The sequence below is a fragment of the Rhinichthys klamathensis genome, unplaced genomic scaffold (genome assembly GCF_029890125.1).
Source record: "Rhinichthys klamathensis goyatoka isolate OS25496 unplaced genomic scaffold, OSU_Roscu_1.1 h1tg000019l_1, whole genome shotgun sequence".
Lineage (NCBI taxonomy): Eukaryota > Metazoa > Chordata > Actinopteri > Cypriniformes > Leuciscidae > Rhinichthys > Rhinichthys klamathensis.
Genome location: NW_026606570.1, coordinates 2,635,157 through 2,653,257, shown reverse-complemented (window position 1 = coordinate 2,653,257; position 18,101 = coordinate 2,635,157). Strand labels below are relative to the sequence as shown.

Genomic DNA, 18,101 nt, shown 5'->3' with positions numbered 1-18,101 from the left:
GTCTTCCTAGCCCTCCTAGGAAAACGACGGTGTTCAGGTCTCGCCGCGGCCAGACTTCCACCAAAACTTTTCGCTCGTTCAGTTCCAGAAAATGGGACTGTTCCAGTGTATTCTGCAGTAAACAAGTCGGTACCACGGCCCGCTTGCCTGCACACAAACGCCGTTTTTACGGCGACCCAGATGAATCACATAAAGTGTAATTTCTGGTGTTCCGGCCACGGCCGATGGTGTTATGAGTGTAATAAAAATGCCCACAGCCCAGTGTTCATTTCTACACACAAACACAGCCCGCCACAATACAGGGCTCGCACAAATAAAATCGACTCATGTCGATTGTGCATTAAATGTAGTGAATGTGCCCACAACCCAGTGCCCACAAACACTACACACTGAATGTCCCACGGTTTCTGTAAAAACGAAACCAACACACATACAGCCAGCTCAGCCCGACAGTGTTTTCAGTGCAGTAAATGTGCTGCTGTCTCGCGCCCACATTCACTCACAGACATGTTAAGCCCCACGGGGCTCGCCCCGCTCGCTCTCTTTCAGCAAACTGCTATAAGGGAAACTAGCGCGGCCAGGCTGCCCGCTGCAATCGGCGCGCCCCCCGCCTCAAACGCTGCAAGCACAGTGTTTACGTTACAGCACACCAAAGCTCTCCTATCGCCACTACGTTGCAGTCAGAGCCCAAATCTCATTCTACCCCTAGCTATTCATGCAAATGCGTGGGGCAAAGCTTCCCGGGTTATCAGAGTGGGTGCTGAACATTATAAAATGAGGCTATTTGCTGCAGCTGCATCTCGAGAATCTAGGTCTCAGAGTCAATTGGGCGAAAAGTTCACTGTCTCCCAGTCAGAAAATATATTTTATAGAAAATATATTTATTACAGTGTTTCCCCTACCATTGTTTTAGGGGGGCGGCCCGCCCCCCCAAAACGACCCCCCGCCCCCCCTAAATTGCTGACGAAATCCAGTCATAAAAAATAAATTTACTGTATAACGCGGAATTTCATGGAATTTGTCAATCTTTTGAGGAATAAATAGAAAGCAGTTCAGTGTACACTTGAAATCAAATCGCGATGTAGACAAGTGTGTGTGGATATTAAACCACAAAGACAATTTAAATACGAATCCTGCTTGTTCTGTGTGAATGAATGGTGCAGCCGACGCGCAGTTTCATTTAACGTACCACACACACACACACTGAAGCACGTGTGACGCTTGCGCTGTTTTTTTGGCCTATATGAAGACACAAATGCATAAACTTCCTTAGCCTCGTGAGACCATCCTGATCTCGCGAGCTTTCAAGGTTTCACTCGCAGATCAGTCTGGATACTTTCCGTTAAAGAAAATTTGGGAGCAGTTCACCAAACGAACGTCCAATCAGCGTTGGCTTTGAGGCGGGTTGAGGTGTGACGCAACGAGAAGCGCGTCAGTTCAGTCTAAAGAACATGTCGGCTTCAGCGGATGAAACTAGCATCAGCGTGGCTATCGAGCAAGTTTCGGAATTAAAACTTCGGAATTACAGAGTATTTCTTCACTGAAAGAAGAGCAAAACACTGCTCTGGAGGCTTTTCTCAGAGGAAAAGATATGCTCTGTTAGTACGTCATATGCTTCGTTGATCTGATTGGTTGATTTGGCCCGTCTATCACCAACATAGGCCAATCAGCTAACCAGTATTTTCGCCCCTTACCAAAACTACTTCAACGGAAGGTTTCCAGATGGATATGCGGAGCAAATCCATCTGGCGGAGTCAGGTTAAAACTTCCTCTCCAGGCTCTAGATCCACTCCGAAAGTCACTTCGTGATCATTTAACCGCTTCATTTGAGAAAAACTATCATTATGACAAACACAGAAACTCAAAAGGTCTTCACGGCAACCCGTCAAAATAAAAGTTCGGTTTGACTTGACAGAAATATATTACCGTTGTACAGTAGAATTTAGATATGTCCAAATGTAATAATATTAACACTAATCCAAATAAATTATCATCAAAACTGATTTTTTTCGGAATAATCCATGTTTTAATTTTAACAGTAAAGCTCATTGTGCAGCACGTTATTTGACAAAAAGTTTATTTAATTTCATATGATTAAAATTGATGATAAATGATAACATTTGTGTTTTATGTCTTCATTTTATTACCAGAAAAAACACAACACAGAATTAGTGTAAAAAATTTTTTCATAATTTTTTTTTTAAATGTTGTATACGTTTAATGATTCATAATACACTATTTCAATTAATTAGACATGCTTTTTGATTGCTAAAAAATGTACACCACGTATCCGTAACACGCCCGCTCCGCAACACTAGCAGTCCCCCCCCCCCCCCTGAAAAAAAATCCTAGGGGAAACACTGTATTATAAAATATTTTAAAAAGTATATTTTCAAAATATATTTTTGTCCCCGCATAAAAGGTCACCACGTCTTGGTTCGCTCGGACAACATGTCAGTGGTGGCCTACATAAATCGCCAGGGTGGCGTCAGGTCCCGAAACCTTTACAGGCTGACGGAACGCCTCCTGGTCTGGGCTCAGCACAATCTGCGCTCATTGAGAGCAGCACATGTGCCTGGTCACCTGAATTTGGGACCAGACAGACTGTCCAGAAACAATGTTCCAGCAGGAGAATGGTCTTTGCACCCGCAGACGGTCCTACTGCTGTGGGAGACATTCGGCAGAGCGCAGGTAGACCTGTTTGCGTCCCAAGAAAACGCTCACTGTCCGAAGTTTTTCTCCGAGAGCAGGGATGCGCTGGCCCACGTCTGGCCCCGCTGCCCGCTCTATGCTTTTCCCCCTGTCTCGCTCCTGCCTCAGGTATTGGAACGAATCAGGGAAGACAGATGCTCAGTGCTGCTTGTGGCTCCGCTCTGGAAAAACCAGGCTTGGTTCCCAGTTCTGATGCAGCTGACAAGCACTGCCCCATGGCCAATGCCGACGAGGAAAGACCTCCTCTCTCAGGCCAAGGGCTCGATTTGGCATCCTCGCCCGGAGCTGTGGTCCCTGCACACATGGGCCATCAACCTCCCGGATGGAGTGTTAAACACGATCACGCAGGCTAGAGCGCCGTCTACTAGACGACTCTATTACTCAAAATGGTCTGTGTTTTCTGGCTGGTGCAAAGCCTGAGGCTTTTCACCCCTAGACTGCGGGGTTGCGGAAGTTCTCACCTTCCTTCAAGAGCTACTGGATAAGGGCAGAACCCCATCCACGCTCAAAGTTTACGTGGCGGCCATAACAGCGTTTACAAAACGATCTGTAGAAGGAAGAACGATCTGGTCATCCGCTTCCTTAAAGGAGCTAAGAGGCTGAATCCTCCCAGACCCCCCTCAGTCCCATACCTGTCAACACTCCCGTTTTCCCCGGGAGTCTCCCGTATTTTACACCCATCTCCCGTCCCCCTCCCGTTCTGTTATTTCTCCCGTGAAACTCCCGTAGACTCAGTGGTAGCCTAAATATTTAACGCAATTAACACAGCATCCATTTTTTCTGTCATCCTTTGGCTGGCGTTACATTATATGATGCGCTCTTATTCTTGCATGCTTTTAAACCATTGAAGCCTAGGCAAATTGAGCGCTAGAATCAAGCTCTCTTTCGGCTTAAAGTTGACCGAACACTAACACGCAATTATGCCAAAATGTCCTTTTTGTCGAGTATCCTCATAAAAGCAGACTGAGCAGTCTTAAATTAGTTAAATAAAGTCTTAAATGAACGAAAAGAGTTGTGAGAGAACGAGGCGCTTGTGAGATCAGCAGCGTCTGTCAGCAGCGGCTGGTTTTAAAGGGACAGTTAATCTATATATGATTTAACATTTATGCAGTGCAAACTGTTTGATAACTTTATTCAATTTCTGTATATTTCCTACCTTTTAGAAATATATTTAAAATATACTGTCTTTGTTGTTTCTACATTAATTTGGAGATTAACTGTGAAATGATTACATTATAAAATATATTAAAAACATGAGTTTGTTTTAATGGTGATTCATCGTGATTAATCACTAGGGATGCACCGAATCCAGGATTCGGATTCGGATTCGGCCGAATATTGGGCTTTTTAACGGGGTTCGGTTTCTGCCGAACCTCAGAATTTTTTTCCACCGAACCGAACCCTAGGCTTGCACTACGCGCGCTACGTCGAAGTCACCGATCAGTGAATGACATCAAAGTACCGCGTGAACGAATAGAGAGGAGACGGCTCCTTATGCTTTTGAATTGCCCTTGCGGTAGTTTGATGTCACAAACTGATCTGTCTGTGCAGTGCCGGTTCAAGTCGAACAAGCCTGTAGTGTAACGCGTTGTGTCAGGAAGAAAAATAGGGATAGCTCACAGTTAAAGTTATTGCAGAGGCCAGACAGACTCACGGAGGCGATTGGCATCTCACAACTAGCACTTTATTCCACAATCGAACTTGTGTAACTGTCTGTCACACGTTCTACCGTCCACAGCGTTACTTAACAAAATAAGATAAAAATGAGCATCAAACAGAAATAACCCGCATACATGGGCATGTGTTCGAGGCGCACGGCACATAAAATACGGACTGCAGACAGTTCAACAGGGAGCGCGCAGCTCTTAAAGGGGCCACACCTTATTTCCACTCGCTACAGTAGGTGGACCGTTCGAATGCAGTAGGCTGTGAGAAAGTGAAAATAGAACTCGTGAGCAGAAAAAGTGTTGTTTGGCAGTACTTTCAGTCAAAAGAAGGCAATTCAAGTGGAGCTACATGTTCAATTTGCAATGCCGATTTGTCTCATGGTGGCAAGGACTCTAAACAATAGGCTACACAATATCGCCGCTGTTCAAATGCATAATTTTGCTTATTATTTTTATTTTTTTACAGTTATAAAAGTAAAAGTAGTGTTTATTATTTACAGTAATAAAATAAAATGAAAAATCCACTTTGTTTACTTCATTAATGTGTTTACTGTGTTAATGGACTGAGGATGAGAGTAGGATTCGGTATTCGGTTTCGGATTCGGCAGAATCTTAACCAGTGGATTCGGTATTCGGCCGAACCCCACAAATCTGGATTCGGTGCATCCCTATTAATCACAGAAAAAAAATGTGTGATTAATCTAGTTAATTTTTTGCAATCGATACAAATAAATAAATTAACTTAAATGTAAAAATAAATGTTTATTTTTATTGCATATTGTGTATTTGTTTATGTTAATATATGCACAATTAATGTGTATTTAGCCTGCCTCTGCCATCCAGCAACCCCCCTAACCCCCTAACCCCAGGGTTATTTCCCTGTCTGCCCTGCCGGTTTACAACAAGGAAAAGGACGCGAGCTTCCTTTGCCCAGTCAGGGCCTTAAGAGCTTATGTGTCTCGCTCGTCTGTTTTCAGACAGACTGAGCAGCTCTTTGTTTCGTTCAGCGGATGTGCTAAGGGACTAGCCGCATCGAAGCCTATCCAGATGGATAGTTGATGCCACAGCGCTGGCATACACGTCTAAAGGCTTGAAGTGTCCTTTAGGTGTTAGAGCGCACTCCACAAGAGGCATGGCCTCGTCGTGGGCTTGGTCTAGCGGGATTACATTGCAGGATATCTGTATGGCGGCAGGCTGGGCCTCCTCGTCTACATTTATAAGGTTTTATAACCTAGAGGATTCCTGCCTTACAGGCTAAACTACTTTCAGTCTAAAATCAGTATTTTCTGCCCAGTTGCTTCGGCTCAGAATACTACAACCGCTTGAGCACCGCTCGCTGATCGATAAAATTACTCCATGGGCAAAAGTAAGACCCATACTGTTACACAGTTCAGGCCGAACATTTTCACCCTGACTGTGTGGAACACTGTTAATGTGATTATTATGTGTATAATAATTATAGGCCCAGGCCACGCCCGCTTTGGCGGGAGGTGACGTAGTGGGCGCGAAGCGCCCCCATTGGATCTGACGTCACCAAGAGCCTCTCTCGATAGGCTGCTGCAGTTGCCGCAGGACAGCCAATAGGCACGCGAGCCGTCTTGCCTATGTCTGCCTGCTGCCGCAACGCGTTTTACATTCAAAATTAAGGATAATTTTTGGCTTCAATATCTCGTGGAAAAGAGGTTTTCCCCTAGCGTAAGATAGTACGCAGTACGAGAGAACCTCTTCTAGAGAGAGCCGAGGTTACGTTAGTAACCGAGTACGTTTTAACCATTCATTAAAGTGAATCGGTTCAAAGGAGTCATTAGTTCGCGAATCGGACATGTCATTAACGGACCACGGCACACGTGTAATTATCCAGGCAGTTTAGGACATCCAAGATTTGTCTCAACACATGATTTCCATTACACGAGAGTAGATGTTAAAACTTCATGCTGATTTGTACTCGGCTTTCGCCAAGATAAGCACAAACTAAGACGTAGCTTTACAGTAACCTATGCTTCTCCATCCATTTATGCTTCTTTCCATATGGTGATGTGAATCTCCTTCTGTCCGGCGTTAACGGCTGCAGCGAACTTGGCGCGTCAGCACACACAACGGCTGCAACTACAGTGTGGTCTCCCCAGTGGACCAGCACGACAACCGTCTGGATTGAGCCGAGTAGGGGACATCTCTAGGGTCTTCAAGTGGGCACCTTCCGTCCTCAGTGTTTCGTCGACTAGCCCACGACACCTCAAGAGGGCTTGACAGTGACTCTGGCGTCCCAGAGTCACCCCCCTCCGTCCCCCACTCAACTCAGCCCAGCTTACTGACCTTTAAATCCCTCCTGCTGCTGAGGTTGCTCCTTCCTCGTAGTTCACTTGACCTAACCTCAATCTCTTCGCAACCCAACCATACACGCCAACCCGTTTGACTAAGGCTGTCGAGCCCCACTGTCTTCGTTAAAGTAGGTTCAGTGGCAACAGTTCCGTATGGCATACTACCTACCGCAAAACACAATATCTGTCCAACACCAACCCTCATTCAGGCAATATACACAGAAACGTAATAACTGTAATTACTATGCAAACTATACAAATAAACCAACAGACTCTTCGAGTTTTTCCAATGCTAGTAGACCAAACTGAAAGCACAAGAGTTTTAGTTTGCCTGGTAGAGCACAGCCGTTTATGCTCTTCAACCCTTTCACTGCTTGTCGTCTAACTTCTCCCACTCGAACTGTGTCCTTTAGATCCCCATCGTACCATCTCCCAAGACTCTTCACTGGCTTCTCAGAAACTGTTGGTATTGCCTCACCATTAATGAAGAATGTTTTATCTACTACCTTTCCTTTAATTATCGAGATGCACCTTGATTTAGAGGGCTTAAACTGCATTCGTGCCCATGGAATATTATCGGTTAACTTACCCAATAACCGATTAGTGCAGGCTACTGTTGTAGTCATGGTTGTCATGTCATCCATGTATGCTCTGATTGGTGGTAGTCGCATCCCAGAAGCCAAGCGCTCTCCTCCTACTACCCATCTTGATGCCCTAATGATTACTTCCATTGCCATGTAGTGCTGAATTCTGGAGTTGAGAAACTAAATTGCAAATCTCCCAAATAGGCTTTCACTAAATTTTTTTTTTTTTTTTTTTTAAAGAGAGAGAGAGAACGCGACCGGGGCTTTCACTCTCTCTGCTCGTTCTCTCAGTTAAACAAGTGCAGCAGTCAGTCATCTACATCACTCACCGGTCAAATAAGGCTTTGGCACGACAAAAATACGGCTTAGTAAGGCTGACAGAAAACAAACATCCCCGCCCCCACACTCACATCTACACACGTCAACCACACAGGAATGATTATCGGCCTGTTCACATCGGCCCTATTTTGATATCGGAACGATACCGATGTGTAAAAAATTGACCATATCTGCCGATATTATATCAGCGGCCGATATATCGTACACCACTAATTAGAGTATTAGTAAACTGTCTGCTTAATATCTGCTAACTCTTTATTGTGATGCTCCCCCAACAGACATTCTATTGACTATAAAAAACTTTGCAACTACATGTCAACTTATTCTAACCCTAACCCTACCAGTCAACTAATACTCTACTAACACTCTAATGTTAGTTGACATGTAAGTGCAACGTTACTTATGGCGCTTTTCCACTGCATGGTACGGCTCGCTGCTTTTCCACTGCGTGGTACGGCTCGGTTCGCTTTAGCTCGGTTTGCTTTTCCACTGCAGTTAGTACCGCTTCAAAGTGGGTGGGATTATATGGGTCCGGTGGTAGCCGTGTCTGATTGGTCTAAGAGCTGAGCTACTTCTTGAAACACTTTTTCATTCCATTTGGCCCCATCCAGCTCTCGCTGACCACGATTCAGCCATTTCTTTTTTTGAAGATTTTTTTCTTTTTCTTCAAGCAAGTAGTTTTAAAACAGGTGCTACAGCGGTGGCTGTTACTGGCTATTTAAATCTAACAGGTTTGGTGTCTCGTGTCGCAAATACAATGACGCTGGTAGTGACGATTCTGTCAGACCAATCAGTGATCGGCAGTGTTTTCACGTCACATTTTAGTATCGGTTCGGTACGCTTGGAACCTCAACAGAGGTGGTACCATTAAAGCGAGCCGAAGCGAGCCGTTCTGTATCGTACCATGCAGTGGAAAAACACCACAAAGTGAGCCGTACCGTAGCGTACGATGCAGTGGAAAAGCGCCAAAGCGTGTCGTACCGAACTGTGCCGTACCCTACCATGCAGTGGAAAAACGCCATTATAGTCAACAGAATGTAAAAGGGACCATCAAAATAAAGTGAAACCAAATAATCTAATAAAACAGACTAATGTACAGTTAGAATACCTAAATAAATACAACAAACATTTTTGTTGTTTACAAAATCAAAGTAAGGTTTAACTCAATCAAGGTAAAACATAAATATTATTGTAAAATCACACCACTGCCCAAATGTACTTTCCTAACAAACATGCAGTATCTAGTATGCTGCCTTACCACAAGTTTAAAGTAAATACAAAGTTTGGGCATATGGTGTCTGGGTTGGGATCAGGCCTTTGATCAGCATAAAAGTTATGCATAAAATTGTACGTAGATGGGTCAATGCCAGTAAAAGACTAGCAGCATGCGAGTATGTCTCATAAAGCACCGCGTGCTGTTCCATCACAGATTTAGGGCCTCATTTGGGGCCTCTTCCTCTTTGCCACAGTGGTGTTGTGAGAGCTAATTATGGATGTTCAACTGACCTTATTGTGAGATAATTACATAATACTTGATGATTTTGATACATTCTGAATATGATTAAACTGTCCAAGAGAAAATCTTGTGCATTGCAGGTGACAGTATACGGACAACAAATGACAATGAAGCAATTTTAGACAACATGATTTTTTGAGCAACAATATTACAACTAAGAGCAAGAGTGTTGATTTGGTTAGGCACTAGGCCACTGGTTATTACAGCCTTGTTGATATTCAATATGACAGCATGATAGCATGTGATATTTTAATTTTATAGAACTGTTCTATAAACAAGTGGCCTAAATAATATTGAGTAAAGTTTCAGACAAATTTTAGCCATTTAGTTCAACAGTGTAGCAAAGATTTTCCCTCTCCTATTTATAGAGTTCTGTAATCACTTCTTGACTCCAGGTTTTCCATTTCCTCACTAGTGAACGAAACCTGCTCTAAGCGAGAGAACACAGAGATATAGATTTTACCTTAAATGTCCAAATTTTTGGAGGCCATAGTAAATATGCCTCTCAATCTCCAACATTATGGTCAAAATGTTCAACAGCAGAACATGTAACCTGATATCCATTAGGAAAGATTCAGCAATGACTGTTCATTGAGCAACATCCTCTGACACACATACCCAACATGCGCTTCCACAGCCTGTTTCACACTGGATGTGCAAGCAGAGCGGAGGCAGCGAAGAAGCTGTGGGTATGCAGAGCGGGAGCAGCATTGTGCTTTCACACAGAGTTTGTTGGTACTGCAAATACAGACGAGTAGAGCCTGACTGATTTATCGGTCTGGCGATTTTATCGGCCGATATGAGCCTGTCGCAGATATATCTGCATCAGCGTATATGCAGCAGATATGCCACCAATATGAATTTTTTTTTACAGAACATATAACGCAGATAAAATGCTTGTAGATTCTGTAATTACGTAGTTTTTCCAGCGCTCTGCACTCCATTGTTTGCTACTGGTGTCCCAGTTCACTGTAGTGAACCAGCCAACCCTTTCACTTCAGTAAGGAGGTCTCTTGTTCAGGTGCTTGACTCAGAGTCAAGCGTTGTCTAACAATAAGTTGATAACTAGTTTGTGAAATACATAACTTACTGTAAAGTTAATAAACAATGACCCCATAAGTTTCCCTTTTCAAAATAAGTCCAATATAACGTTAACCCTGTCCCTTAAAACTGCCATGTCACTCATGCTTAGGGGTGTAAATCGGAGCCTTAATGACGATTCGATACGAAACCGATTTCTTAAGCCAAAGATTCGATTATTTTCGATACTTCAGAATTTCCCGGGATACGATTCAATACTAGATATTTTTACATGATATCTATTAAGTTTCAGATAAATCAACAACAAAAAAAAAATTAGCCTTTTATTGAGAATACAGAAACAGCATTTGTGGCGAGCAGGACGCGGCTGACGTGAGAGAGCGGTGCGAGGCCGGTGGCGTGAGTGTTCATGAACATCACCTGTGAGACGCACCGGTCTCTCGACCACCTGTGCGTCTCACAGGTGACGTTCATTAACACTCACACCACCGGCCTCGCGCCGTTCTCTCACGTCGGCCGCATCCTGCTCGCCACAGTATTCTATTCACATAATGTGTGTATGTTACACTATAGCAGTCTTCTTTGCAAACGGCAACATCTCTTACCACTGCTCAGTGCTCCATCTGTTTTCCTGAAGCCAAAATACTTCCACACCCATGACTTGACGCCGACTGGAGTGTGTAACATTTCACTTTCATTGCCAGCTCGCTCTGACGGTTTCATCGCTCTTGAAAGTCAGACTCAACTTTGTGCGTGAACATACATAGACTGTGAAACGTAAGTAACGCGTGTGAAGCGGTGTGAAGTAGAAGACAATAATGGCCATTGGGTCTGTAAAAGCGCTATATAAATGCAGTCCATTTACCATATACGTTGTCACCTAGTTGGTGAGACGCAATGCTATAAAGTAAATAATGTCCCCGTCTTTTACTCTCACAAGTAAAAGCTTATCATACTTGTTTCCTATATAAGCTAGCTAGCCACGTTTCATACCTTGTCAGCGGAGTGGAAGCTAATGTGTGCGCATCTTACACCAAACGGGAGCAGCGCGATGCGATGCGACAAAAGACAATAGAACCCATTATAATCAGTGATGTTGTCTACACTGGATGAGGCGCGACGCACTGACACGAAGGACAAATGCTTTGCAAGTTGCAACGGGCGCTTTGTCGCGTCCAGTGTAGACAGCGTTTAGCTGTTGCGACGCGAGTGACAACGGTCGCGTCCGGTGTAGACACGGTGTTAGCCCATTCTGCCTATAACGCTACATTACAACATCAAGCAATATTCCAATAATTTATATAATTATAACACTTTATATAGGGCCATTTTGCATAATGAGTACTTTCACGTTTAGTACAGTTTGCTGACAACTTAAGTACTTTTACTTAAATACGATTTTAAATATGTATTACGGCATTATTAATTTTACTTTAGTAAAAGATCTGAGTACTTCTTCCACCACTGGTAGAGACTAGAGGAAATAAGACTAATAATAGAAGATAATAAGGTTTTGCCAGTGACACTCATTACATTAAGCTATTTTTGATGTAACGTTATAAATAAAAAGATGAAGTCATTAGTGAAGATTAAGCTACCGTATTTAGAATATAATATAGAATAGAACATGCAATGCAAACTAGTTTGGTTCCAGCTCAAATATATAATTCTCATTGATTCAATCATTCACCCTCCCTCCATTACATATCTTTTTCCCATCATTATAAAGTGTTTGATCAACACATTTGAGTGATCCCTGCAAAAAATGTGTTTAAGTATATATTCTATATATACAGTATTCTATATACAGTACTAGTCAAAAGTTTGGACACACGAATGGGAAAGGGTGTCCAAACTTTTGATTGGTACTGTACTATAATATACACAAAGAATATCGGCCAATATATATCGACATCGGACCTTTTTTACTCCCAAAATATCCGTATCGGCCCCCAAAAATCCATATTGGTCTGGCTCTAAGGACGAGTATCATTCATTCTGTCATGTTTTTCGGGTGTTCTCCTCTGACCACTGTCTGTCATGTGCTTTGACTTATGATGGGCAGCATACTCTGCTGCAATGCGACCGTGTTCCCCTCCTACTGTCTCACAGACATATACATGTATAACATGCTGTATATAAGCCTATAAAAGTAATCTTAAATGGATAGTTCACCCAAAAAAGAAAAATTACCCCATGATTTACTCACCCTCAAGCCATCCTAGGTGTATATGACTTTCTTCTTTCAGAAGAATAATCGTAGTTAAATCAAAAAATGTCCTGGCTCTTCCAAGCTTTATAATGGCAGTGAATGGAGGATATGATTTTGAAGGCCAAAAAAAGTGCAACCATCCCTCATAAAAGTACTCCACACTGCTCCGGGGATTTAATAAAGGGGGGTTATTAAATATCCATATTTAAAACTTTATCAACTAAAATAACCACAGACAGACAGCCGTTAGGCATCGAGTAACCCTTGACCTGACACATGACGCATTGACGAACGCGAAAGAATTTTTAAAGAGAAACGTGAGAGGAGCTTGAGTTTGAACCGCGAGAGGAATCAAAGCTTACGCTACTCCTACATCGTGTCAAGTGTTACTCTTTTGGTGTAAGTCGACTTGCGTAGGCCGTCTGCTGTAAGCTAGTTATTTTAGTTGATAAAGTTATAAATACGGATATTTTTCTTACACAAACGCATCGCTTCGCTTCAGAAGGCCTTTATTAAACCCATGGAGCCATATGGATTACTTTTATCATGGATGGGTGCACTTTTTTGAGCTTCAAAATATCATCCTTCACTGCCATTATAAAGCTTGGAAGAGCCAGGACATTTTTTTTATATAACTCTGATTGTATTCATCTGAAGAAAAAAGTCATATACACCTAGGAAGGCTGGAAGCTGAGTAAATCATGGGGTAATTTAAATTTTTGAGTGAACTATCCCTTTAAAGTTTGAGATAGGGATGCACCGATCCACATTTTTTCACTTCCGATCCGATCCCGATACCTGAATTTGGATATCGGCCGATACCGATGTGTTTGCTTTAATATTATTATTATCATTATTGTATTATTGTTATTTATATGGTGTTGAAATAAACTCTCAACAGGCAAGTATGATATGTACGTATGCATGCATGTATGTCCCAAAAGGCAACTTTAGGTAAGTATAAGGTCAGAAAAGTAAGTCAGAAAAACAGGAAATCCTGTTCCAGAAAAAAATCCCATTCTGAAAACAAATATGCAATTGTAAGGGTTTCAAATTGATTGTCATGTCAATATTTATTACATTCACAAAATGTCAAATACTTGAGTCTTGAAATATAAGAGAAGTGCAAGTGTAATCATCTTACACACACACTATCAATAAAACAGTGTGCATCTGAACAGCACAAATCAAGTACACTGGCTCTTGTAGCATTAACAAATCAAGGTTTTAAAATGTCAAATATTAGAAATATAAGAAAAGTAAACATCCTTGCACACTGAGTCCGAAACTGACTCCATGTGCAAGGGCCTTAACACACACACTATCTATCAATAAAACGGCTCCCGTTGTCTTTCTGCTCCCTGGCTAAAAATCCTCGTGCTCTTTAACCTGGTGCTTTTTTAAATGTTTGACTGCGTTCGTTGTGTGTTGACCGACGTGAGTATTTCCACACAGCGGACATAATGCTGCTCAATGCATTCCTGCTAGCTGGCTGCAAACTTCGGAATGGATTTCCTGAGCGGAGGCGTGCCTCATAACTCGGTCTCATTGAGCCGCGCCTTCGTTCAGGAAATCCATTCCACAGTTTGCAGCCAGCTAGCAGACTAGCCGGCGGGAATCACTTTTGGAGTCATTTCAGCAGACAACGTTAAAGCACAGACATGGCTCATGGATATCGGATATCTCCGCAGGTTGGATCAGGAAAATCCGATACGTGAATTACGCTGGTATCGGTCCCGATACCGATACTGGATCGGATCGGCCCCATCCCTAGTTTGAGATATTCCTCTAGTTTTAATTATTTGAACAGGCCTTTGAAGTTTGGGCAAAAACTCCTAGCAAAGAAGTGTTTTCGTGTATTTTTTCCCCCCACAGTGCTGAATGTCATATGGTGATTGTGAAACGCCTCATGATTTTATAGTGAAATTTGTTATTTTTATCTGCTCTAATAGGCTCGTTTGAGATGCACCTCTCCTCGTCTAAAATTTAGGCGAGAGTAGGCGGCTGCAGTGTGGGGAGGAAGTGCAGCCAAGACGGACAGTTCTCTCTTCTCATAGTGGATCAGACACCTAACGAGATCAAAGGTGGATATCGCAGGATTCACACTCATGCACTGTGTTGCTAATTGAGTGGTGCAGGTATGACATCACTTAGTTGGCCAATCGGCAGATAGCATCATACTGGTTCTCTCGACAAAAACCCAATAGGATTTTTCTATAGGCTTTTGGATTATCGCAAAAAATCAAGCTCTGTGATCAAATAAAAGGTTTATGATACACGTTTTGTCCATTAAGATAATTTCCAGAGATGAACACAACTTTTATAAAATTTGAAGCCTAAATGCAGTCGCCAGAAGTAAGAAGCTAAAGGTAGGCTAAACAAACTACACCACGGTCCCACGATTTCAACATCACCATCACTGAGCTTCCGAACAAACAACTCTATCAGTTTTTACCTAAAGACATTTTCCAAGAAAGTTTGAGTTAGAATAGTTCATAAGAGCACGATATTAAGCATAATGAGGCTGTAAAAGCGAAACAAGCTTACCTGTTAGGCATGATGACGTTTAATGTCCCGGACAGCCCATTTAGCCACTTGTTAGCAACCGCCTTTTTCAAGACATCAAAAAAAAAAAAAAATCACGAGTGGGATAATACTGATGTATTTTATGTCATAGAATAAAACGTGAAAGTGTCTTGAGCTTGTGTTCACCACAGACCTTATTTCCTCCATTTAACCAAAATCCCATTAAAATAAAAAAACATCGGCTTCGAGCAATGGAACCGGAAGTGCTAAAATGCTAACTCGTTTCCAAGCTTTAGCCTACAAAGTGACGTCATACCTGCACCACTCTATAAAATGGTAAATGGACTGCATTTATATAGCGCTTTCACAGACCCAATAGCCGCGTTTCCACTGCCGGGCCAGGGCCGAGCCGTGCTAGTGCGTGCCAGAGCCAGTCGCGTTTCCACTGTCACTTCCGGGGCTTGATTTCTGGCCCGTCGAATACCTTAGGCCAAAGCGGGCCAGCTCGGGCTAGAGGCGTGGTCAAGGTAAAAGGCGGAGTTTATCGGTGTCATGGAACGTTATGATCTGAAGCAAGATGCACATTTCACTTTTTTATATCGCGCAAAATAATCGCTGCTCGAAATGGTGAATCGCCTGTACTGGTCTGTCGAAGATACCAAAGCTCTTCTGAGCATTTGGGCAGAAGAAAGGGTACAACATCAATTTGACGGCGTGTGAAGAAACGAAGACGTTATAAAATACATCGATGCTGAACTTTCTAAGCTAAGCATTCAGCGAGCAACGCTTCAAGTTCAGGAAAAAAAAAGTTGCGGGCGCAGTATTGTACAAGGCAATTCAAATGCACAATGGACAAAGCGGAGCTCAGAGAAGGAACTTTCCAAATTCCATGGTTCGACTTGATGGACGGTGTGCTGGGTCACCGTCCATCTGTTAGTAGCGACTCGCGAGACAATCTGGACACTATTGCAGGCTGCAGCCACGGCCGGTGAGTTAATATACATGCTATCTTCCTAACTTAAAAAATAAATTCATAATACCCGCTGAAATGGGTTGGGTTGTATGACGTTTGATCCAGAAAGGCGTGTTAGGGGCGGGGTTTGGGGCAGCGCTGCGGGGCTACTGGCCCGGCAGTGGAAACGCGGCTATTGGCCACCAAAGCACTATACATTTTGCCTCACATTCACACACTCATTCATACACCGACGGCGGTGTCAGCCATGCAAGGCGCCATCCAGCTCGTCGGGAGAAGCTGGGGTTAGGTGTCTTGCTCATGGACACCTCGACACTTGGTCAGGTGGAACCGGGGATTGAACCACCAACCTTCCAGTTTGTAGACATTACCTACATGAACCACTGAGCCACTGCCGCCCAGTATAAACTGGATGTAATTTAAATTCTATTGATTTTACTTTAATACAGACATGCTTTATATAATTTTTAGAAATATGACAACAATCACATAGCCCATAGAGAGATCGCACTGTTAGGGAATATTCACATATAATTTATACACATAAAAACATGATCAGTGTTACATCAGAGTCAGTCGGACTACACTCACAACACCGGCATGCACTTCGCGGTGATCGGTTCTGCGCAGATTTTGCTCATCTAAATTTCCAAACGAGCCTAATCTGTTAACATACATGGGCGCCGAAAAAAAATACGCAATGTTTACGCTCTGCTTAGGCATTCAGTGTAAATCAGCCTGAAGTTATGATAAGTGATAAACAGTGGCAGCTCACATTCCTCCCGAAGGCGCTTTGCAGGTGATAAGAGGTATGGAAGGAGTTTTTAGTTGTTAAGCTTGTCCTACCTGCAGAGGAGTCGTCGTCATGGTCGGAGCTCAGGTATCCGTCAGGTGTGCTGCGTCCAGACCCGTGAGAGCCGCGGAGCGCCCGTGAAGGAGACAGCCTGCCGTCATCCGAGTCCAGATCTCGACTCATGCGGACCCGAGGATTCAGCCGGTGACTCTCCCGGACGTTACTCTTTGGGTTGAGAATGTTTTTTTGCAGGAATTTTACGTTGAGCTCCACGTCCTCGAACTCGTGGTCACTGTCCTGCGCGCTGTTCCGTTGCTTGGCAACGCACAGAGAGATGTCACGAGGAGATGGGTGTTCTTGCTGAACATTGGGCTTTTTCCGAGGAGGGAGAGGGAGGGGGATGGGCTTACCTGTCTTGCCGACCCGGAGTATGTCCCGGGCGAAAGGCTCTACTTCATCTCTGCTGTCTGTCCCACAAATATTGTTCTTCTTTGAATCTGACTTGTTCCAACATTTCTCAATGTCGCAACGTTTCTTCTTCTGCGCGATTGTGGTCTGAAGGTAAATCACCTTGAACTTCTCCTCCGACAGAGCCTGCTGTAACACCTTCAGATTGGCTTTGCATTTCTCCAGCTCTGCTTCTATGTCCTCCACCGAGTGGAGATTCATCACGGGCACTTCGCCGTCGGGAAACTCATTCCTCCAGTGCTTCTCAAATTCCGCCTGTTCCCACATTGTCCAACAAGAGTAGGGGGAGGGAAAGTCCTTGAATATGTCTTGTTCCTGCTAAAACAACTTGGGTTCACTGCCTCAAACACCCGTTGTAAAGTAGCGACTGCTCATTTTCCCTTTCTCGCATATCCACTCACTCACACTCGCCACTGATAAGTTTACAACTGAAAAAACTTTCAACTTCCGCTACATTGAAAAGTCCTGACGTCAGAGGGACACGGAGCCTATCAGATCCATTGGCCGTTTACATTTAGAAGTGCAAAATCCCAGCCTGTGGTTGCTTTTTTACACAAGCCACACCTGTTGAGTAAATAGACGTTCGCTTATTGAAAAACAATTCAGTTCAGGTTGACAAACAAATTTACTTTTTAAATTGTAAATAAATATAAATAAATAAATGTAGCCTATGTAGTTTAGATGCTTAGGCTACAAAATAAGCAATATAAAGTAAAATAACAGTGCACATAGTGTAAACAAGTAATAGTACAAATAAAGTGCAAGTGTAAACATTAAAAAATTGAATTAACAATTCTTAATCATAATATTTTACATAACAATAATATTGTTAACAAAACACTAACTAAATAGGCCTATATGATCAATTATATGATAGCCTAATATAAGTATAAATGTTGGAGTTGGAGCAATAGTAATGATGAGCAAAATCCCATCATTTTAGTAGTAATAA

The 18,101-nt window shown here is 43.0% G+C and overlaps 1 protein-coding gene across 1 annotated transcript in view; it reads right to left on the bottom strand.

Annotated features, from left to right (window-relative positions):
• abr (ABR activator of RhoGEF and GTPase) overlaps positions 1 to 17,548 on the bottom strand; it is a 490,805-nt gene extending 473,257 nt beyond the window's left edge. Inside the window, exon 1 of the mRNA XM_056236039.1 lies at positions 16,735 to 17,548. Within this exon, the coding sequence (XP_056092014.1) occupies positions 16,735 to 17,416 (682 nt within the window). The 5' untranslated portion in view covers positions 17,417 to 17,548. The remainder of the gene's footprint in view (positions 1 to 16,734) is intronic.
• Between the last annotated feature and the right edge of the window lie 553 nt (positions 17,549 to 18,101).